This window comes from Aplysia californica, unplaced genomic scaffold (assembly GCF_000002075.1).
Source record: "Aplysia californica isolate F4 #8 unplaced genomic scaffold, AplCal3.0 scaffold00862, whole genome shotgun sequence".
NCBI classification, from domain to species: Eukaryota; Metazoa; Mollusca; class Gastropoda; order Aplysiida; family Aplysiidae; genus Aplysia; species Aplysia californica.
In genome coordinates, this window is record NW_004798132.1 from 273,256 (window position 1) to 298,195 (window position 24,940).

At 39.6% G+C, this 24,940-nt stretch overlaps 1 protein-coding gene across 1 annotated transcript; it reads right to left on the reverse strand.

Annotated features, from left to right (window-relative positions):
• Positions 1-9,397: 9,397 nt before the first annotated feature.
• LOC101847224 (homocysteine-responsive endoplasmic reticulum-resident ubiquitin-like domain member 2 protein) lies at positions 9,398-23,901 on the reverse strand. The gene is made up of 9 exons (XM_005110180.3): positions 23,740-23,901; positions 18,013-18,301; positions 15,817-15,894; positions 15,134-15,244; positions 14,212-14,393; positions 13,668-13,838; positions 12,800-13,171; positions 11,675-11,825; positions 9,398-10,735 (listed from the first exon to the last, which is right to left on the reverse strand). The coding sequence occupies exons 2-9, from the start codon at positions 18,154-18,156 to the stop codon at positions 10,544-10,546; spliced, it is 1,401 nt and encodes a 466-aa protein (XP_005110237.1). The 5' UTR covers positions 18,157-18,301; positions 23,740-23,901; the 3' UTR covers positions 9,398-10,543.
• Between the last annotated feature and the right edge of the window lie 1,039 nt (positions 23,902-24,940).

The following is a 24,940-nucleotide window of genomic DNA, read 5'->3' on the forward strand; positions in this document are numbered from 1 at the left end:
TATATAGTTTACTGAGAGTAGGCATCGTGAGAGCCGTATATTGCCAAGATCCAAATTAGGATTTTACAGTGGAGTCTGCTTAAACTGAAATCTGTGGGACCTCCGGATTTTCTTCAGTTTAACAATGTTTTAAGTAGAGAGATTGCTGATCATTGATCATTGTCAACAGGGTAGAGTTGGGAATGCTATGCTTGCAGTAAATTGCACTTTTTGAAAGTTTTTTCTCATCTACCTCTTTCAGAAACTGCAATTTGAGCTGCCGGCTGTGCTCATTGTGCTTTCTTTTCGGCATTGTTAGCTTGCTTAATCCTCGTAACAGTCACATAGATCAGAGGAAAGAGGTCAATGTACAGAACATTGTGCTGTGGTCTGTGCTAGGCTATTGAATGTGAAAGCCCAATGCCAGTGACTTTGAAACACACCATGTGCCATTATGTGCTCATGTGAACCAGCTTCACAGAGACTAGAGGGGCCTTGGCCATGAACAACCAAAGGTCACACAACAGATGTAGATTTGCAATCCTTACATCACTACAGTTTTTAGGCATATTGGTGTGTCTGATAGATTTGGACAAACAGTACTTTCTAGCCTGCAATCAACATATGCATGTTCTCGTGTCTCTTTCCTCCGTTTTGCTATCTTGAAGTATGTAAGGCTTGATCATTTCCGTTACTTGAGGATTGCTTGTGAAGATTAAGATGATTTTACCCTCCTTAAAAAAAAAATTTAGTTTAGACATTGAAGTATTTCGGAGAATTGTTAGTTAAATTCTATACCGAAATAAAGAAGAAAAAAATGGGGCACTCTAATTTCTTTTGAAATGCGCTTGTTTTTTGGGGGGTTTTTAATAACCGTGTTCGGTTCAAGCAGACTCCATTGTAGTTATTCTGAAAAAAAAAAGGCAGATCCCATCAAAGTGCTCACTATCAAACCTCATGCATTTTCTACCACAGAATGTAACATGCAGAAGGGTAAAAGCTAGAGAGCGACAGCATCAATAACATTAACATGTTATGTTTGATGGGTTAATAATGGGCTCTTTCTGCTTACTGAGGGTTTTTTTTTTCTATATGAGGTGATATTCCATATTGTGTTTATAGTTTTTGTATAGGGTTTTGTAGTGACTATATCGGACAGGTTTTGCTTGCAAATCAAACACTGTGCTGCAGAAACAGTTGTGAGGGACTTTTGAAGCTGTCTGCACACACGTCCCAAGAGACTTACGCCACAGCACTTTTTCGTTCTTGACATTCATTGCTGTATCATGTGGTTTGTAAATAATATGGGCACTATGCATTAAATTTATTTCCAGGATTTTCTGAGAGGTTTTGCTTGTCATTTTGTAGAAATAGACCAAGCATGTTTTTCTGTGTGCTTCGTCCTGTCTGTCAGATTTCAGTTTTAATTTGATTGCTTTAGAGAACTCTGAGATTCTATTCAAGTCGCTATGTCTTGATGGACTTATGCTACTAGCATACTAGTCGCAACAAGTTTTCACTTGGTAGAAATTGTGATATGGACTGCATGCCATGATTGTGAAATGGGGCTCTTGTGGTCAAGAGGTACGGAATTCGCCTCACACTCACATGCAAAAGGTCTCGAGAGCGAAACCTGACCATGCTGAAAAAAATTTCCTTTCTATAAGTTTCTCATTTCACCTGCTTTCCTGTTTTCTTGTCTTGTTCTGTCATCTGTTTTATCTCCAACCTCACCCCTTTCCAACCCCTGCCTCCTTTGGGCACCTCTCTCCTTTATTCCTGAGTCATTTTACAGCTACTCCTTGGCTCCTTCTTACTGCCGTCTTTCAGCCACACCAGCCCTATCTGAGGGTAGGTAAGTTCGAACACCTAGATTTCTCGGATAAGGGTGAAAAAATCTTGGAGGTCCCTTGTGCAAGTTGCGCACATTATAGATCTTTAGGGGGTCCTAAAATTGATAAGAGTAGGCGTTAGCCCAGACGCCAGCAAAATTCAAAATTAGTTCCTACCAAAACTGAAAATATTCTAGTCAGTATACAAACATATGAGTATGAGTACCTTCAAAATCAGAATGTGGCTGTCTGAAGGCAAGGGGCCCTACGGAACAGAAAAAATGGTCATATAGACCTACATAGAATATGAAAAGAAGTCGGTTGCACTGCAAGTTGAAGAACCAGCAGCTGACTACCCTTGAGAGTGTGACTGACTTTTCTGTACAGCTATTTTCTTACCACATTAAAATGCACTTTCCTTTCAAGCTGTCAAACTCCTCCTTGAGAGGTTCTTTTCCTGACTGGTTTATTCTTAATGAATTAATTTAAATCTTGCACTTTCATGACTTTTCAGGGCTGGGAAAAATCCCAACTTCCTACATGCTTCAAATGTAGCAAAAACTGAAGTACATAATATGTGAGGCATCATGGAGAAGTCAGGCACTTGTCAAAATAATGAAAACCAAGAACCTGCATTTTTCAGCTGGTTTGGCAATATTTATTAGATTTATGAGCCTTCACCTGATCATCTCCTGAGTTTATGCATATTTAGTCTCTCTTGCTGTCTTTTATGGTTTTTTGGTTTTCTTTCTTTCCTGGTGGTCAACGTTGTGATGATTGGCCTGTGGTCTGTGTCCAGGCCTGCATTGGGGATGGCTCTTGAGTCTGTGGTTGTGATCCACATTCGAGATCTCGCTAATATTTTTTTGGCTCAACACCTTTTATGTCTATTTAAAAACACGTTTCTGTATGGATTTTGCTGGGAAAATGTGGTTGAAGGTACAAAAACTGTAATTTTTCAGTTTTCAAGGACTGTCCAGCTATGGAAATCGCCAAACTTTGATGGCAATTTTCTCGCTGATTTTACCTCAGAAACCAGGAGACCCTTCCTCCTTCAATCGCAAATATCTTGAAATCTATTCAAGGTTGATGTATATTTTTTCATCAAAAGCTAGACAGATCATGAACAAGCTTTAAGATGATACCAATAACTCCTTGTCCAAAAATTGACCTGCACCTGATTCCACCATGATGTGACATATATCTGTCTGGCGACCTTCAGTTGGTCACGGCCTATTGTCTCTGCAAAGTTAGTTCATGCAGGACCTACACATGAGCATGTGATGGCAAGTGCTGTGGTTCCATGAGGTCACTGACAGTGGGCTCTTTCTCACTTCTTTAATAATAATATACACTTTCTTCTGTTCAGTGTTACTTTTGGGGAGGTTAACTCAAAGAGAAAGCAAAATGTGTACAGCCTGCAGCTCAAATTGTAGTTACTGAAGGAGGTAGATGAGAAAAAAGCTCTTGTAAAGTGAAATATGCTACAAGCATCCTAACTTTATTCTGCCAACAATTACAATCATCACTATTATTAGAACAGCTGAAAACCTGACTAAACTGGAGATAATCCGGCAGTCCTTCAGATTGCAGTTTAAGTGGACTCCACTGTAACAGTAAGTGCATTTCTGAAATGAAAATTTAGACCCATGAGAAGGTTTTTATTTGTGCTGCCACACATACACGTATACATATAATATATAATAATATTAATATTCACTTTTTCGTTTTAGTAAGTGCTTTATGGCACTTGTAACATTGTAATACAATGAGGTTGTAAGTGCCTAAGGTTAGAAGTGATACAAGAAAATTAGGAAATATTTAAGGATGATAGCATAGATATTTGATAGGAAAGAAGGAGCAGCCTCACCACATACATTCACTATTCATGCACTACAAAGCCTACACGTGGTGTGTTAGCCTATTCTGCCGTAAGCTGACAAAACAACTTTTTTAAAATTCAAAGCAGTTTTGAGAAAAAAAAGTTTTTTTGTCAGCGTAACCATTGAAAAATAGAGTGCTTCCGAAATTTGAATTGTAATCTATTAAAAAACTAGTCAGTTTCACTTTGACTTTTTCACACAAATAGGGTTACTGATCAGGCTTTCGATTTAACAAATAATAATTTTTTTGCACCAAAAATGAGAAAAGGCATTTTGTCAGCTTACGGCAGTATTGATGTGTGGTAAAACAGGTAAACAGCACACTGACGATGTCTATCTATATCTTTCTCTCTCTCTCTCTCTGGCCCACAGTCAACACACACCTGTGTTCTCGTGTCTATTTCTTCTGTTTCGTTGTCTTGGAACGCATAAGACTTGATGATTTACATTACTTAAGGATTGTTAGTAGAGGTTTAGATGGTATAATCCTCAAATTTCTTTTCAGTTTAGAAATGATAGCATTTCGGCTTAACAGTTTTCTTACAAAAACAAAGAAGAAAAAAAAACAGGGACTTCATTTTCTTTCGTTTTACCACTGTTTTTTATCAAAGCAAACATCACTGTGCTCCGATTTAGGACACCATTCTTAGTAATTTGTACTTTATTTCATGCCGATACCTTCAACGGTTCAAAAGTTATGAAAATTTGAATGATGTAAGGTAAGGAAAACACAACAAAGAAAATGGAATTCAAAGTCAAAGACAGGCATTTGTTAGATTAGATTTAGGGAAGGGTCAAGAAAACATAAAATAAACAAGCTTATACACAGATTTCACAGATGTTTTTAACTGGCATCGATACAAAAGAGCAGAAGTTTAATTTTCCAGCATAACCCCGATTTCTCCCAGATGACTCATTGACTGACTTTAATTTGAATCACATGCACACATATTTCCTAAACACTATTAGTGAAAAGCCACATGGTTTTTTCGTACTGCCACACATAAAGGCCTATATATATATATATATATATATATATATATATATATATATGGGAAACTCAAACTCTAGCATTCTCTCCAGACCTTCATACAGTCACATGCACTCCACAAACAAAATGAGAGAAGCAGAATTTGATACAGATTTCTTCCAGTTGTATTTATTGTCAGAGTCTGAGGGCAGGTAAGGAATTCTTGATCCCAGATTCCATTTTCTCAAATAATAATATAATAATATATATCTTCAGAAAACTATCAAACCTCATAAAATTGATTTGCAAATCAGATATCAGATACAAATATATTTAAGAATTCTAATCTTTCATGTTTTGAGCCATTCCTAGGAAGGATAAAGTAAAAGTAAACCAACAGATAGATAGTAATATAGATTTCTTTTAAAAGAAAGAGAGAGAGAGAGAGAGAGATCTGAATGTAACAGAAAGAGAAATCCTGACAGTAACAAAAGCATTTTCATGGTTTCAAAAGGGCACATGAACAGATCATAAAAGAAAAACAAGTTCTAGAACCAGGAAGTGTCAAGTCCCCAGTGAAATTAATAACCAAGCTTTTAACTTAAACAGGGGTAACAGTCTTGAATTTAAAGATGCTAATGAAATAAAAAAAAGTTCTAATACCACTTCTATTTTACAAGGTTTGATAAATCTACCAAGGATATTTCAGAACTTCTTATATAAGCTATTTACAGGTGGAACAAAGTTTCAACAGACCGACAACAAATAAAGAAAAATGATGTCAAATACATGGACACAAGAAACCATGACAACTGATCATGATTACAATTTATCAGGGTGTAAACATCACTTGTCTGAATCAAAAGCTATATCATTTCATTTTTCACCTCCCGACCTCGTTGGGAACACATCACAAGTCAAAAACACTAATCTAGACAATTTACACACCTCAACAACAAAAAAGTTTCAATGTAGGGCAAATGAACACTTACCTGAAATGCTCTCCACTCCCCCCCCCCCCCCAAAGGGTGTTCTTTTCAAAAATATTTAAAGTACAGTACAAAATATAACCTGTTCCCTTCAAAGTTGGCATACAGTATAATCCTGAAGCTGGGCCACTCTCTACTATATTGATACATCAAATTTTTTTTTTTCTGAGTAGGCAGTCACCAGTTGTTGAAAACTTTCGAAACTTTTGAACCTGGAGACTAATTATTTCTGTCAATACCAGTCAAGCTTAGTATCAAACCGTAACACCAAAGAAGTGAGAAGCTCACTATGTAATCTATGGGGCATCCCTTACTATACAACAATAGTAACTTCTGCATTCACAGAAAGCAAACTTAATTCGCAGTATGAAGAAAGATGCACAAAAGTCCATGTATGAGAAAATCAAGGCTAAATGAGCAGTTTAAACAAGCTGGGAAAAAAAACCTGAAAATGGCCGACAAGAGCTGTGCTGCACCATGAAGAGTTCAATACTATATCAAAGTACATGTCCTGACTTAACATCTACATAGTAATCGACAATGCAGAGCCTTTGGCATATTAAATAGTATCCTCACACTGGGAGGGTGAAACTACAGTGGAGATCGTATAATACGTTATTACATAAGCTCGCCAATCTCAATACAGGCAAAAATTTGTACTTTTAAAAAATCAGGGCGGGAGATTTAGACAATTACAATACAGTGGAGTCCACGTATAACGAGTCCTGAAACAACGAGAAGTCTGTTATAAAGACACTATTCTAAAACCCCGTTTTTTCTCCTTCTTTACCTTTGTAAATAAAAATACTGCTATTGCGCAATAAGACCGTCACGTGAGTCGGTTTTAACGGAATATTGCTGCTGCTGTGCACAGCGCACAGACGAATTAAACATATTATAAAACCTTGCCAGTTGAGAAAGTTGTTGGTGATTCAGCGAAACAAAGAATGGGAGAGCCCACGCGAACCAACAATGAAGGCCGGAGCGAATGAGTGGGGAGGGTGTGGCATGCGCAGAGAAGCAGAACGCATCGCATGATAGGCCAGCCCAGTCTAGATTATCTAGGCATACTGTGCCTCTCACTTCTCTGGTGCGCGATGGAGAGGTCACAATGCTGTGATAAATGGAGTGAATGTGTGACGTGTGCAAGCAGACGCAACGCACCACAGGGTGTGGTGGGGTGGGGGACAACACAGCGGACGAGTTAGCCTAGAGCCAGAGCCCCTTCTTTCTGATCGCCAACGCCGAGCTGTCAACATTGCTAGTGCTAGAGAAAGAAACCTAATTTGATTTTTGATCAAGTAAGACCTAGAGATCATGTTGAACAAATCATCATCTGGGGAAATACAAAAAGGAATAAACAGAACGCCAAACTCATAGACTAGGCCTACTTTACTATTTCCCTTGAATTTATTACTGGATCCCTTGTAACGAGAATCCTGCTATAACGGACATTTCGCACCGGTCCCTTCCCTCTCGTTATAACAGGATTCCACTGTATAAGACTTTCTCACTCAAAAAATGGTAAACTGGTTATGTTTATACCTCTAAGAATGGTAACATAGGACAAAACACTTTACACTTATACTGGGTTGGGCTTTCTCTTCCTATCAGTCCCAACCCTTTACATTTTTTTCTCATTCACATAACATTGCTACAAATTAGAAGCATCGGGCTTAGGAGAAAACTGATGGGGAGTTGAGACGTTAGGAATACAGTGGAACTCGGATTCAACAAGCTCGGATTCAACAAGATGAGATAGATTCCCCGTTTTTTTTTTTCTTCTTTAAAATCAATAAAAATAACCCGGATTCAACGAGCACTTAAATCAGCGAGCTCGGATTCAACGAGGTCGCTTCCAGGGTGAACAGCCTCCGCAGACATGGCTTCGCTCATTTTTCTCCCAGAACAAACTTTATCTATTCCCGGAAACCATCCATTGCACCTGCATCGAGAACCAATATTCACTTAGCCGATTGTATGCGGCCAATCAGAGGCCTTTTTTCATACAAACACATGCGTTGTTGGCACGCGCACGTGTCTACTCTGGCGTGTGTCGGGGTTGGATGGGCGGCCTTGAAACGTGTGGCTGTGTGTTCGTGTCGGGGGGGGGGGGGCACTAACGGTCCGGGCGTTGAACGTCGCAGATACAAAGGCGCCACAGTCTTTTTTTCCCCTCGGCAACTGATCATTATTACAATAATAAGATAGTCTTGACGTAGATCTACGTAATGAATTGTGCGCTGGTCTATGAAATCAAAAGTTGCTGTATGCTAGGCTCTACACAGCAACACAACTTTTTGGTAAACAATTGAGGTGAAACAGGTGTGTGTATTTGAACGAATCTGTCTTTTTTTACACAGCTCATAATATGCTGGCATTTCAGCCACTACTTGTGACTTCTCTGTATACATTACTTGCTCAGTGCCTGTTATTATCTACACAAAACCTCGTGTTTGCTATAACGAACATTCGGATTCAACGAGATTTTAGGTCGGGCCTGGCGACATCGTTGAATCCGAGTTCCACTGTAACAAAATCATCACAGATAATTTACTGGCATCCATCAAAACAAAAGTGTACAAAATAATCAAAACTGAACAAATGAGTGATATAATGCGGCAACCGGGAGAATATAATGGACATCTCCAATATGGTAATGGAAAAAAAAAATCAGTGCCATTGACAGAAACATTTCTCCCATTGTATAGACATCATTAGCTCACAACTGTTTTCCCAAGCTATGGCTCTCTGCACCGGACAGCAAGGAATCATTCCGGCATGTTCCTCTGTCTCTAAAGTATAGTACAAAACAAAAAAGGTATACAGGAATTAATTGAAGAAAACATAAGATTCAACTGAACACAAAAGGGATCTGTTCTTAATAAGGTCATTCAAGTGGAAGTAGGTAACAAACAAAAGCCCAGACTCCTGTACAACAATAACAGTCAGGAGCGAGAAATCTGAACATGGTCACTTTCTTCACACAATTATAAGAATTCACTGTGGGGACATCCCACTGTAAGCTTCCAAGGAGCCGTTGCACCAATTCCAGATTGTCTGAGGGTAAATTTCGTTTAGACAACTTAAACCAAATAAAAAGGAGCATAAAACAGGATCAGATTGAAACATTGTCTGAACCAGCTGGGAATTCGTAACGGGGAGATTGTCATTCACATCACAAGGCAGAAATCATGACTGTACTGTGGCAAAGTAGAGTGGTGATCTTAAAAGGGAGAGTGAATTACAAATATGCAGTTGAAAATTAGAAAATGTAATTATTTATAGCTGTCTACTAAAGGTAAATCTAAAATTCAGAGAGTCTTACATCAAGAGGGAGGGGGGTCAGGGTAGGCTACATGTACATTTTATAAACACTTACAAGGAAGTTAAAAAGAGAGTCTGACTGGACCTTGACGGTATGTTCACTGGATCATATAGGGGTCCTATAGTTGAACAGTTAAGCATTGGACTAGTAATTGAAAGAAAAGTTTGATTCCAGGCTCCATAGGATAGGAAACTGTAAGAAAGGTATCTTACCCATGTCTTTTTTTCCTAAGTTCTTCCAGATGGCTTCTTAGCTATTGGTAGAAACAGAATAGGAGAATGTAAGAGACATGCCTTTAACTGATTTAGCCCGCAGCACCACTCACAGTGGCTGATTGTCTCCTGTGTGTTGACACAGAGCTGCTCAGACCGGCTCTTATCTATTGCTCACTTTCTTCACATCGCTTTCCTCTCTTCTTTTTTTCTTTACCACATACATTTCAACGCTTTTTTTCTGGTGTCATGGAAAAGTATTTTTTATTCTGAACATTTTTATATGCCACAATATGGTTTTATCAAATTTAGATAACTTCTTTATTAACTTTTTGTCAGACTATCCGTGAGGTCACGAAGCAGTCACAAATTACTTGCGTCCGAAGTCAAAATTATCTGCGGGCTGAATCAATTATCAGGCTGATGTACTGAATGCCCCCCCATAAATTATTATAATGTACAGGTTGGCCAAGAGTCAAGAGTAAAATTATAAAGTAGCTGCCGGGCAGCTGTATGAGCCCATTGGGAGTAATACACGACTATAAATAAGAACTTTTTTAAAGACATTCCACCATAGCAAACGCCTTCTGACTAAAAGTAAAAGGTAGGGTGACAACTGACTCAACAAACACAAACCTTTGGAACAGAGGACAGTAAAGCAATGAGACTTCCCTGCACACAAGAGAGGAAGTGTATGACTACACCTTATAACATTTCTTAGATAGTTCTATTTCTTCATAATCTAACCAAGGTAGCTTACGGTTCTATCCAAACTCCTGATTAAATATTGCTTCAAATTTAATTATATCGGATTATCATTTGCAGGATCAAATCACTGGTGACAAAGGAAACTTATGGCAAACATTCAAATACTGAGCAAATAGAAGTGCATTTTCGCAAAAATATTTCATACACACAAGGTGAGATTACATGGTAATGTGTACATGTTATCTAAAGGGATTTCAAGTAACAAAATGTTTCTAGTTCAACAATCACAACAAAGGACACAATTCACTTCTGTACAGCTACTGAAAGACTACAGAAGAACACGATTCTGATAGCAGAAAAGCCACAAAACTACCTAACTATGCAGCAGTGTTCAAGGTCCATAAGTTTAACCACAATGTCAAGATACATGCGCGTCCTGCTGGCTTGTTATAATGTCTCTGGCCACAGTTAGACCAAAAACGTATTGCACCGAAATAGTAAAATAATCCTTCACTCTGCATGATCCTCAGATAGTTTCCAGTCCAGTTGAGACAATAACTTGTCTAGGAATATACACCAAAGTCCATTCAAGTCTCGGTATCACATCACAAGTTCGGAAGACATCCCCTCCACAAATCAAGTTTAGTTTGGATCCAGAAGTTCCGGAGGGGTTGGCAGCAAAGAAGTGAAGAAAGCTTGCACCGTGTTGCAGGCAAACAAAAACATGCGAGATACACGACCGCCTTCTTCTTCTTCCACCTGTCCATTAGCTGGGGCCTGACCTGGCTCTTCTGTGTTTTGAGCTGGTGCGGACTGATCACCTTCACCGCCATTCTGCAGAGGTACCAGAACAGTTTTCAATCAAATGATTTTCCTTTTCAAACAACTAATTTGAGCTAAAGTTTCTGGCAAGTTAAAAAAATACGGGCCACACTTCACAATGAAACAGACTGTACAACGAAAATACTGCAAGACATAAAAGGGCAGCATTGACAACAGCACTCCTCTGATAGCTTTTAGCTGAACTAACTCTACGACACCACCTCCTCAGAAAATCAGCTGTAAAGTTTTAGCACGAAAACAAACAACACAAAAAGGCACTGAACGAAGTTAAAAACTTTTTTATGCTTTTTATAGTTTATTGCCGTTAATGGGAGCTGTTGGGATCGATTCTAGAGATGTGAAATATAAGAGAAATCAAATTTACTTTAAAATATTTTTCACTCTGATCGATGGAAATCGACCCAAACATCAGTCGCCTGTTCCTTTACACTTGTCAGCCAGAAATGATTTCAAGGATTATCCTGAAAAGCCAGAATTAAACCTGTGCTACCATTCCAATAATTTGCCTTCAAGTAGCGAATTCTGACAAAGAAAGGAATTATCATCATGTCTGTTTTTATCTTAACCAGTATTATAACCATGGATTTGGAGGACTTGACAGAAACGTTTATTAAATCAGGTGAGATGAAAACGTCACCCTTTGTGTTATTCTGGCAGATGGGGGACAACAGAAAAACAATTAAATAAAGTGTCAAATTTCATGTTTTTATGAGATCAGTGTGAAAATTTGCATAAACAGAACATTAAAAAGAATAGATAAGAAATCACTTGTAACATCTACTCTCACTATGTAAGCAATCAAACACCTTAAGAGGCAAGTGAAAGCACCACGAATATAACCTTGAGAACCTGATCTGTAGAAACTGAAATTGTTAGCATTTGTCGCAGGAGCTCTGTCTATATCAATGTTTGAAAGAGGACTCAACTCACCCCATTGTTTTCGGCTTGGACATTCACTGCATCTTCTTGCTGTTCTTCTTGAGGAGGCTCCTCTTGTTGCTGTTGTTGTTGCTGTTGTTGTTGTTGTTGCTGCTGTTGCTCCCTGTCTCTGCGTTGCATGTATTTTCGAAGTTTTTGGAGACTGTATAAATGCAAACATAATTTTGGGTATTAGAGAAGAGGTGTAGGAGGTCAACTCAACGTTAAATTACCTCTTTTTTTTTTATAGTAGAGGGTTTTACAGCGCTCGCAACTGCATAAGGTCATATGAGCACCAAGGGGTGGGTGTCAACAAAGAAGTCTTTACAGGGATCAGACTTACTCTGCTCACCTCTCTAGCTTCAAAAGCAGAAGGTCTTCTTCAACTATCATGGCACCCCGGAAATAGCAGGTCACAAGAAAGTGACAAACATACAAAAGAAGTAGAGGAAAATGACAATAGTAAGGATTAGGAAAGAAAAAGCAGCAGTTCCCTGTTGTAGATCAGGCACAGTTATGAGCATGACATGAATCAGCCCATTTACAATTCTACTGTGCTTGAACGAGAAATGTCCCCCCTTTGGGAATGGCCTAAAGACACTACAGTGGGCGCACAATTACCTCAGTTAGACCAAATTTGCAAATGTTCATCATAAAATTGTATAGTGTAAACACCCCTGGCAACCCTAGAAGGTTATTTAAGAGGCAGTACCACTGAATTTAACGTCCATCTCAGATAGGAATAACTAAATAGGACATTCATGTAAAATGCCTTTCCCAAAGGCACAACGTTAGACTGAGCTGAGCCTCAAACCAAGCTCATTATGTGTACATTAGGTGTATTCAGTAAATTAAAACAATCCATCAAGACAATAATATGTCTCCATCAAGTTTTCACATTGATATTTAATTATTCAAAAGCAGAAAAAAACTTAAAAATATTTCCCACTTCAAATGAAAAGCTCCAGGTAGGTACACTTAACAGAAAGAGTTTTTTTTAAAAAGAACATAAAAGACACTCAAATTAACTCCAAAGATCCTGTACAGAACCAATTTTTTGAAAAAGAACAAACAGACCACAACATAGCTCCAACAAACAAGCCACTACTTCACAGTATGCAGCATCCAGCGACTTACAAGTAGATGGCGAAAGAGCCTGAGAAAACGACGAGGAATCGGCTGAGGTTGGAATAGAAGAAAAGGATCCCCATGAAGGTGAGAAATCGCATGATGAAGTAGGTGTGGTGCAGCCAGTCGCGTGGCTCCCCATCCTCATCCTCGTCCTCCTCCATGCCTCCCTGGGCATTCATTCGCACATTCTGGCGCCCGGCACCCGCACCTCGGTTGTTGGCAGCACCATCCCCAGCAGCGTTCGGGGCTTGGGCTCCTGCGGGAGCAGCCGGCTGTGGCTGTTGAGGCTGCTGGAGCCAAGGGGAAGGATACCCCTGTTGCATGAAAGCATTGGCCGCCAGAGCTGAAGCTTGATCAGGACTGTATACATTCTGATAGCTGAAAACAAAAATGGAAAGGTTATTGAACACGTCTATATGTCTATTCTCTAAAGTGTTATGATAGGACAGCCCCATTCATTAAGGTATAGCAATAGAATATCCTCATTCACTAAGGTTAACAAATAAAATACCCCTATTCCTAAATACAAATATAACAGGGGGAATATACTCATTCATAAAACATGATTCAATAAATAACCCCCATTCATAAACCCGTGGTGATAGAATTAGAATATCTATAATTATTTACACGAGTTACAATTGACTATCCTTGGGCGTAAAAGTGTTACAAAATCACCCCTGGTTGAAAATGTGTTGCTATTGAACATCCTCACTCACTGCTGTATTACAACTGAAAACCACGTTCACAAATGTGTGATGATGAAATTATATTATATTATATCACCAAAGCGTCTTTGTGCATTGGCTTCGTTTGACACGCAAAAACATTCCTATATAGTGTAACAGACCGTCTTCCACAAAACTGCACTTACTACTGCATGTATTGCATCATGTACTGAGAGTACATCTGCTGCATCATAGCCATGTACTGCTCGGGGTTGTACGTGTAGCCTTCGGCGCCGGCTGTCGCGGGACTGAAGGCACTGGCGGCGGACATGTACGGGTTGTAAGCACCGGGGTGGAAACCAAGATACGTGTACATTCTGGGGAACAGACCAAAGGACATCAGGTTATGTCTGTGCATGGCAAGAGAAAGACAAACAGACAGAAACAAGAGAGGGGAAAAAAAGAAATAGGACTTACCAGTGGTGCCCTTTAACCACAAGTTCATGAAGTTTGTGTCCATTGTCTTTTGGCCTTGATACTTCATGTAATGATCAGGGAAGGAGGGAACTCCTATCGTCCATACAAACAGCTTACAAAACACTCTATGGGTCCCTACACCACAAAGCAGACTTCAACCTTCTTCAGACTGTCACAAGTCACAAGCCAGTAAGAGTGAAGAACTTTCTCAATTATTTCAAAACCAAATGAGACTTGCCTCAAGGTAATTTCCCTTTTGAACAGAGGACTCACCCAGGGTATGCTGCAAAATTCGGCTGAGTGTTCCCACTAGCCTCGGGTGTGCCTCTGTATCTCAGTCCATCCGTGCCTGTCTCTGTTGGGGGAATACTCGTCGGGACATCAGTGGGGGCTACTGGAGAAGTGGTACTGCTAACAGTCTCTGGCTGAGGAGAGGGTACTGAGGGGACTGGGTTCTGAGGATGACAGGTGAAAGCATATATTCAGAGAGCACAAACGCTTCACAAACAGAGCAATATCTGTCAGGAACATGTTGTGACCTGAACAAGCACATGAAAAACTTAATTGAGAGTCAAGTGAAAGCATTTGCGAAACAATTAGAAGACATAATGAATCCTTTGCAGTTTCTATTACAAAGAAGCAAAATTACTTTAAAATTGGAAGTTTGTCTTGTTTTGTTTGAGGAAAAAGAAGCACGCAGACACAATAAGTCATTTAGCATGAGAAAAAATAAAAGCAGACAGAAACACCAGAAGGGTAAGAAATGAAGTAGGACCTAACAGTCGTGCCCTCTAATTGCATGCTTTCAGACTGAATTACCACAGAAAGAGGTAATTGAACACAGATACAGTCATCAAACATAAGGACTATTAAAATTATGTCCACTTCTAACTGAAAACTAACCAGGTCAAAAAAAAAAAGTTGCTCCTTTCAAAGTTCTAATGGATCTAAGCTTATAGGGCATTTATTCATTCATCAGGGATCCATATGTTAGTTTTTTTTCTCTCTTGGTTACAACCAACACTTGGGGCAGTAGACATTTCCTTGTTGACCAGTGTTCATTCATATCATCATTTTATAAATTAAAGTAATCTATCCAAGAACAGTATGACAACAAAATCCTTCACGGGTAATTCATTCCTTTAATTGCTATTTTGGCCAACAACACAACATTCAACGTGAGTACTGTATTCACCTTTACAGATGTTTTCACATTGTCAGAAGATTTGGCTGTAAGGGAAGAGTCGTTTGATGAAGAACAAACAAGATGGAGAGTATACCGGTTCGACGTCGAGGAGCTGTCATACTGGAAGGAAGAAAGGAAAATATTTAAGAGGCCACAGATACCATCCAAATATTTAAGAGTAATCGACTATAAATACAAATTGAAGGAGAGACTAAACTTCAGATGATCCATGTTTTACAAAACGATTCCTCCACCATAATGAAAAAGAAATTAAATTACCAACTTAAAAATAAAATTAATCGGGACACATTACAACTTTTTACAGCTGCTAGCAAAAGGGCTCAGTAGTAGTAGTATAGGGTTTTATGGCGCTCGCAGCTGCGTAAGGTCATATGAGCGCGCAAAAGGGCTCACATAAACATTTTATCACACCATGTGTTTTAAAGCAAAGCCAATGAAAAATTTATTTTTCACTTAATATAGTCCCTTTTTGTTTGCTACATGAGAAAGGGCTGTCTTTTCTAAGCATTGTGATTTTTCAATTTTTTAAAAAATTGCCAATAACCCCATAACTATAGGAGGTTACAGGATTAAAATATAGGAAAACATTTTCAAAACGAAGACCACCTTACAAGTTTCTGTAAGATTTTCAACCAATTTGCATAACATTGCTTCATAAGTGTACACCATACCTGTCTTAGAATATCCTTCAGAGTCAGCTGATCTTGGAGCAAGCGCCCTGAGTAAATCAAACGTTGTTCATTGTATTTCTGAAAATGAAACAAATCAATTTAAAAGGGACTTTAAGCTGTAATGAAACAACAACTTTTTTTATTACATAGTGACGACAATCATCTTTTTGTATTCCATTAACACCTCCTCAATATAGAAAGAATACTAAAAAACAATCTCTTCGACTACATCTCAGAATTGTATTTCGCAAACTTTTAAAGCAACTATTATTGTAAAAACTTACAGGACAGTGACAGAAGTACATAATAATAAAAATTAAGAAAGAAATGTGGGTGTGCCTGGTGAGAGGTACCAAATGACGCATTTTGAAGAATACCGGTTTTTTTTTGGGGGGGGGGGGGTTCATGAACAGAGATCTTGTCTCTCAACAATATGCTTTTTGAATTTTTACGATATCTTAAGTAGTTTTTTAGATATGGGTGATTTTGTAAGGCAGGGTACAGAAACAAAGTTTTGAGAAAAATGGCATAACCCTCGTCCTGTGGGGGACGGGTTTATGTCGCCCAATAAGCCTATTTCAGCACCTTGCCTACGTTCTGGTCCCGAATCAGTGTAGCCCCTGGCTCAGCGCAAGCGCATCATCTTACGTGAAATTCTGGTCCCGAGTCAGATCCCCATTCACGCAGGTCAAGTGTGTGTGCATCAGTCTGCTTGAGTTTGTGTGCGTTTGTGGCCTTCTTCTAGAACTGCCCGCGTTGGTTCGTAATCGAGGCATACGTCTCATTCAAAACACGCCACGTTGGTAGCTCTAGATGTTCGTCCAATGAAATTATAGAAAAACTGACCCACTAAGACATGAGGGCTCGAAAGGATAGTCAGGACACAAGACTTCCTTTTTTCTATACAAAATCTTTCAAATGAGCTTGATTTTGTATGAAATGATACTACCTGATAAAAAATAAGCTTGTTTGATAGTTTTGAATACCATTGTGCAGGTCCAAAGAACAATTTGAGTGCAAAACATTCAGAAATTGACCTCTATATTATAATCCCATTTCGAACCTCAAGTCATTCATAACAACAAGAGCGTCCAGAAAGGTTATTCAAATGGGCGTAACTTCTCGTAATGTCTTATCAGCTTGTGAGAGGGGGTTATTCATGTGTTTGTAACAATTTATAAATAGAAAGCTATGAAAGATAGAGCGTTATTTTCCTCATCGATTAACACACTTCCACGGTATTCATGGCGAAAACACATGTTTCCTGGCGCGCGGGCTGTACACTAACAGTACACAGTACACTGAGTGACCGCGGCGGCCTGCACGGCACGTCCGACATAATTGGTTGCCGATAAGATTCGCATCTCAGCACAGACGCAGGACAAGAGTTAAAGTTTCCCCTTTGTTTTTGTTTCAAATAGGTCTACGCTTCAAGACGACGCAACAACACATTCGCTACTCACAAACTAACTTTAAAAAGCAGCTAAGATAAAAGAACACCTTCAAGGCGTTTATAGTATGTCTTCAAAACAAATTCACCACCACCTTGAGCAAGAATTTTCCAGAAATAAGGTCTAGGTTTGCGCAGGGCAACAAAAGGTGATACAAGTTTGCTCTCCACAAAAACGAAAGGGTGTGGATGCGCAAAACTTTGCTTTGTTTATATGTTTATATGTTCTAGATATTTATGCGCACTACCCGCCATTTGAGAGGGGAGAGAAAGACCTAAATTTTGGTATGCACTGTGATTGGGTCGAATTTATGAACAGACAAATAAAACCACTCGCAGTGTTTACTCGGAAAACCAATTTTCTCATGCATTTTTTGGGATTATGCAATATATACCACGTGTTAAAAAACATCTTTAAAAATGTATTTTAAAGTAAAAGAAAATCAAATCCTTGTAAATATTGATAAATTAATGGCTAAAGAATCCATTTTTAATTGAACTTAGTTTTTGTCAAAAATTCTATTTCTGACCTTTGAAGCCTGATATCTCGGTTCGAACAAATGCGTCTTTTGGTACCTTTCACCAGGCACGGTCACAAATACAACTGATCATGAGACCATCTCTGAGCTAACAAACTCCATGCCTGTTTGAGGCACTATGTATATTTTTAAGCCAAAGAAATTACATCTCTGAACACCATTCTCAAGTCTTTTGAATAAAATTATTCCTCAAGTATAAATACTTACTGGTCTGCTTGGGTACACAGTCTCCAAATGTTCCTTCAGTTTGCGCACAGTCCAGCTGAGTACACAGTCAACTACTTGATCATCCATCCTCTGGCTAGGAGCTTTGATCACCAAGGTCACTGGTATGTCCCCTGGAAGATCCATCCTGGAAGACCTGCCGTTGACCTTCAAAGTTCACACTTGCTTTAGTTGCGAGAAGTTCTAGAGGCAGTACCGAGACCGCTCAGCCTTGACTGGTCCTGGAAGCTCAACTTTTGACCAACGATATCCAACACGGTAAGAACTTGAGCTGCAAATAAATCAGTAAACCTAATGTAAGGAATGTAACAAGTCATTGTTTTCCCACTGAAAAAGACTTACAAAAACAATGTTTAGAGTTAGTTATATTTTAAAATCAATACTTAACTGTGTACAGTCAAACCTCATTGTAGCCCCCCCCCCCCATCTCATTATACCACCCACCCTTACCGCTAGGTTTTGCCAATGTAAGAAAAGGAAAGCTATATAAACATGGTATTTTTGCACCTTTTCACCACCATACGCCAACTCTTTTAGTTGTATGGTCCTTATCAAACTAAAATAAATTTGCCCCCCTGTACCACCAGAGGTACACACTACACATGGCGCACAGCACCTTACAGCAGGTGCTTGATCAAGTTCCAACACTTAGCAATGCCAGTGAAAAATTGACTTTTCGTCTCTTTGCCCCTTTTTTAGATAATATTTGGTACCTCAAAGAAAGGGTTTTCTATTCCAAGCATGGTATGCTTTTTTAAGTTAAAGAATCGATTCATTAAAAAAAAGTTATAGGGTTGTAAAGTGCGGCAAAACACGGATGACTCATATTGGAAAATATTCTCTAAAAGCGGGCCACATAACAAATTTTGTAAGAAAATCAACGACATCTCAGTAATTAATTGGAGCATTTGAAAGAAACTGGGCTACCCAATGTAGTTTTGAGTGGAAAAATAATTTCTACGTTCAGATTTACTAACCATTTTGTAGCTATTTTGTCAAACTGAAATTTTCATATACATTACAGTATTGAGAAAGAGTGGTATCGGGATGAGAGCATTTTATTTATTTTATAATAGCATTGTATCACAACATGGGATCTTTAAGAATATGTTGGCAGCGTGATTAAGTAAAATGGCAAAACTTTTTTTGATGACTTTAGACCACGACAATCATAAAATAATTACTTTCAATTCAATCTAGTATGCCGTACAATTAAAAACCTTTCTTTTTTTCATGGAGACGCGAACACCCCCATTACAATGTTACATTAAGTTACGTCTCATTCAAAACACGTCAAGTTGATAGCTCTAGATGTTCGTCCAATGAAATTATAGAGCAAATTGACCCACTTAGACATGAGCAGCTCGAAAGGATAGTCAGGAAACAAGGCTTACAAGGGGTCAAGACTTCCATTTTTCTATACACAATAAATCTTTCAAATGAGCTTGATTTGCATGAAATGAAACTACCTGATAAAAAAAATAAGCTTGTTTGATTTATAATTTTTAATACCATTGTGCAGAGGTACAAAGAACAATTTGAGGGCAAAACATTCGGAAATTGACCTAGATCTATTCAGTGGAATCCTGTTATCACGAGAGGGAGGGGACTGGTGCAAAATGTCTGTTATAGCTGGATTCTCACTATAAAAGGGATCCAGTAATAAATTCAAGGAAAACAGTATAGTAGGACTAATCTATGAGTTTGCGTTCTATTCATTTCTTTTTGTTATCTCCCCTGATGATGATCTTGTTTCAACATGACCTCTAGGTCTTACTTGATCAAAAATCGAATCAGGCTTCTTTCTCTATCGCAAGCGATGCTGACTGACAGCTTGTTGGCGATCTGAAAGAAAGGGCTCTGGGCCCGCTGTGTTTTCCCCCACCCCACTACACCCTGAAGAGGATTCCGCCTGCTTGCGCACACATCACACATTCGTTCCATCCATCACATTGCTGTGACCTCTCCATCCCCGCATCGGTGAAAAAAGAGGCATGATAATGGTAGGCCTGGATAATCTAGACGAGGCCTTCGCTAGCCACATGATGCGTTCTGCTTGTCTGCGCATGCCACACCCTCCCTACTCAGTCGCTCCAGCCTTCACTGTTGACACACATGGGCTCTCCCATTCTTTGTTTGCTAGATTACCAACAAGTTTCTAAACTATCGAGGTTTTAAATATAATATAATTGGCCTATGCACTGTGCACAGCAGCAATTATATTCCGCTATAACCGACTCGCATGTTTGTCTGATTGCGCTCTATAGCAGTATTTTATTCACAAAGATAAAAGAGAAAAAATGGGGTTTTAGAATAGTGTCTGTGTCTTTATATAACAGACTTCTCGTTATTTCAGGACTCGTTATAAGTGAACTCCACTGTACCCCCTTTCGAACCCCAGGTCATTATAATAACAACAAGAGCGTCTAGAAAGGTCATTCGAATGTAGCAATGACAATGAAAAATTAAATTTTCGTCCAAATTGCTTAAAATGGGCTTAAATTAACATAGTATAGGGTAAATTCTAAGAACTATGGTTTTTAAATTTTTTTAATCCATTGATAAAAATAAAAAAGTTATTGGGATTTTTGTTTGCAAAATGTTGGAGGACCTTCATAGGAAAATATCGCCAAAATGTGGGACATGTCTTCTTGATGTATTTTGAGGAATAACTGTTCATATATCAGTAATGAATTGGAGCATATGAATGAAACTTGGCATTTTTATGTCATGTGATTTTTAGTGCAGAATCTAGTTCTGCTATCACTTTTCGATGTCTTTATTACTTTGGATCTTAAAGACTGATATTAGCGTGAAATTTGTTGAATTGCATGACATCGTTTTTACCGTGACGCGATCACCCCTTCTAAAACTCAGTAAAGCGTTATCGGGAAAACCCGCGATGAAGTCATCGGAGACCTATTTAGTTATAGGCAGCTAATCACATGCTGCCTAGCCATCATGCACCTCTAGTATGCCGGCACCTCGCGTGTGGAATGCGTGATTCCAGCTCTAGTGTTTTATCAATGGATGGGTGGTAATTTTAAGTTGGTACGTAAAATGTAGTAAACACAGAGATCTGAAATTTTACAGCAATAAAGAAGATAAGTGGGGCGCCTGTGTGGTCGGCGATCAACCCGCAGCTCCGCTTAGTTTTCAAACCGCAGAGGAAATTCGCACAAACATGGCAATATCTCCGCTTCTAGAAAAATCGTTCGGGATTGTATGCTGGCATGTCGTTAGTTTAACCTTTCCTCCGATTGGTTGCCGAGTTTCATTTATTTTCGTCCACGAGTTTTCCCGTAACTATACTTAGAAGAGAGACACTTCTGATTCCGAGCGGCCCAAAAATTACCCCTCGCGCGGAGGCCGATTTCCGGCCCAAGGCGCAGCGGGCGATTGGCATTGCTACCGAATGGGCGTAACTAGATTCTACTCGTAATGTCTTATCAGCTAATGAGAGGGGGTAAATTTATGAGGCCACCTCTATTCTCACCTCGGGTGAGAATAGCGCAGGCGAGTCTTTTGGCTATTCTCACCCGGTGTCCGTTCACTGTTATAGCCTAGATCTAGGCTAACCAATTTTGCGTTCACCCTAAACCACAGAATTCTACACTGTGATAACAGAAAAATTGTAGCATTCTGTGCCGTGAACAAACGTTCCATTACTACTGTTAGCCTACTAAAAGCGTACAATTTTGTCTGTGGGCAGTGGAGAGAGAGAGAGAGAGAGAGAGAGAGAGAGAGAGAGAGAGAGAGAGAGAGAGAGAGAGAGAGAGAGAGAGGGAGAGGGAGAGGGAAAGGGAGAGGGAGAGGGAGAGGGAGAGGGAGAGGGAGAGAGAAAGAGAGAAAGAGAGAGAGAGAGAGAGAGAGAGAGAGAGAGAGAGACTGAGTAGCGCGAGAACTTCCGGGCAAAACAAAATGGCGACCCGTGTAGTTCGGCTCGATTCGAAAAGTTAAATATAGCCGTAGCATCTTTGTAGACGACCAAATTAATTTACTTTTGTGTTTTAACATCATTTTTTTACTTTGTTTTGGTCAATTTGATCGTCCACACTGATAGACAGTATTCAGAAAGAGACAAGAGACAGAGAAGAGGGGAGGAGTAGATCTTGCGAGAACTTCCGGGCAAAACAAAACGGCGACCCCCGTAGTTCGGCTCGATTCCAAAAGTAAAACAGCCATAGCATCTTTGTAGACGATCAAATTAACTTACTTTTGTGCTATTAATTATTATAACGTAATCTTTTCTTTGCCTTTATCCATTTGATCATCCACATCGATAGAAAGTATTCCGAAATTAGGAAAAACAGGTCTTGTTTCACACCGGGTGAGAATAGCCTACAGTGGCAAGTCTCACCCGGGGTGAGAGGTCGATCGTATTTCTATTCTCACCCCAGATGAGAATAGCCACTTCCTATTTATGATCATGTGTTTGTAACACTTTATGGGGGAGGACTTCCATAACGAGCGATCACTATGAGACAGAGCAGAATTGAGGGGTAGGGGTAGGGTTAGGGTTGGGTTAGGACCGTCAGGGTTAGGGTTTGGGTTAGGGTTAGGCCTCTTTTGTGTTTGATGGGGTGGTCGCTCGTAACGGAAGTCCTTCCCTTTATGGGAAAATAGAAAGATATAAAAGATAGATCTAGAACTAGAGCGTTACTTTCATTCATCATCCTTCAGGGTATTCATGGCGAAAACACAGGTTTCCGGGTGCGCGAGCTATACACCAACGAAAGTGGCTATTCTCACCCGCCCCGAAGTTCTCGCAAGATCAACTCCTCCCCTCTTCTCTCTCTCTCTCTGTCTCTTTCTGAATACTGTCTATCGGTGTGGACGATCAAATTGACCAAAACAAAGTTAAAAAATGATGTTAAAACACAAAAGTAAATTAATTTGGTTGTCTACAAAGATGCTACGGCTATTTAACTTTTCGAATCGAGCCGAACTACGCGGGTCGCCATTTTGTTTTGCCCGGAAATTCTCACGCTACTCCTCTCTCTCTTTCTCTCTCTCTCTCCACTGCCCACAGACAAAATTGTACGCTTTTAGTAGGCTACAGTTGTACTGGAACGTTTGTTCACGGCACAGAATTCTACAATTTTTCTGTTATCACAGTGTAGAATTCAGTGGTTTAGGGTGAACACAAAAATTTGGTGAACGCGCACCGGGTGACAATAGCCACAAGACTCGCCTGCACTATTCTCGTGGCCATACACCAACAGTACACACTGAGTGACCCAGGCGGCCAGCCCGGAACGTCAGACGTAATCAGTTGCTGATAACATTTGTACCGTCGGGACTTCACAATCACAACATGTAGATCTAGACAGACATTGAAAACAACAGGAGCCAGACACGACTGTACCGGTGGACGTACTCTTTATTACTGACCAGTAGTGACCACTCTTCTCTAAAATACGTGCCAGTGGTTACAGTTGCCAGGTCTTCCTAAATACTAAGGCAATAGAGGTGGTTTGCCTAATAGTAATGGACATTACAACATTCACATCTCAGCACAGACACAGGACAAGAGTTAAGGTTAGGGTTAGCAGCGGTTAGGGTTGGGGAAAGAATAAAATTAGAAAGTGTTGTTAGAAGTAGGGTGTTGCACTGTTGGCAGTGTTGGTTGGTCGGCCGGCCCTCTGCGGAACTCTTCCCTCGAACGGGGGGAGTTCAGCTTTAAAGATCATATGAAGTCCCATTTACCTTGCAGGTAGAAAATAGCAGATTTTATATACAGAGCAGCATGCAGTGTCCACGGACGCAGTTGAAGTCAGCACGAATAAAGTTTGTTATTCTTCGACAGGAAATACAGGCTCTTGTCGGCCATCTTGAGTTTATGATGTTGTTCCGTTTTCGATCTTGATAACAGGAGAAAGTACAGATAAATTGTGACAACAAATGACCTAACTGATAAGTTATTCTTTGACCCTCAAAATGATATTGCCTAGGCCCTAAATAATGTATTCCTACAAAATGCAATTAGAAACACTGATTTAAAAATTGGTATACATATCAAAATTCTTCAACAACTCAATGTCTACCACCACAAATATTTTCGGTTATTTTTGCAGTCTAAAGGTAACTCTGTATGACGTCATTTTATCAACACTAGGCGGCTTGTGGTTGGTTGAAAATAAGTGGTACGTAGCCTTGCCAAGTTAACCCGCTAGAGCTTGCTTGAACGTTACTTAAATAAACTTGGAGATAAACAAAATTAACCGCTATTTCATCATCCGCGTGTTTCACATTTGGCTTTTCTTCGGTGTTGCACAATGAAATCTAGCGCAGCAACCACTGTGAATTTGAATGAATAAAAACCAAACAATCAAACTTTGCCAATCTTTATATTATTGTTTAAATTTAATATCATCATCCCGTGCAGCAGGATTACACTATTTTATTTATAATAACCAAGTGCCGGCATCGTGGTTTGATTAAACTGGACACGACCAGCGGCGCCAGTCACTTTTTGTCCGCTTGACAATTTTAATTTAGTTTCAAGTGAATGAAAATTAATATATTTATCAACGTTCAAAAAGCACTTTGCCGATTTGAAGGCGCTCAAAGCGACTATAATATAATATGCCCGGGTTCACCGCTGATGGTGCCCTAAGCTGGTTCAGAGGACTTTCCAGATATGTGAGGAGAGTATGTTTTATTCACACACTCACACACAAACGCGCTCATATGACCTTATACAGTTGCGAGCGCCGTAAAACACGTACCAAAAAAAATTAATTGATTCATTAAACACGCAAGCGAACACATACAATAGTAACTGGATTAGGCCATGGGGTCGCAGAAAGCAAGGCATTCCTAAAACATGGGCCAGTTAGCGTGTTTTGGTTACTGGGTTTCTGGGGAAAGTGAGTCATGACCCCCACCCCCACCCCTATCCCCCCAT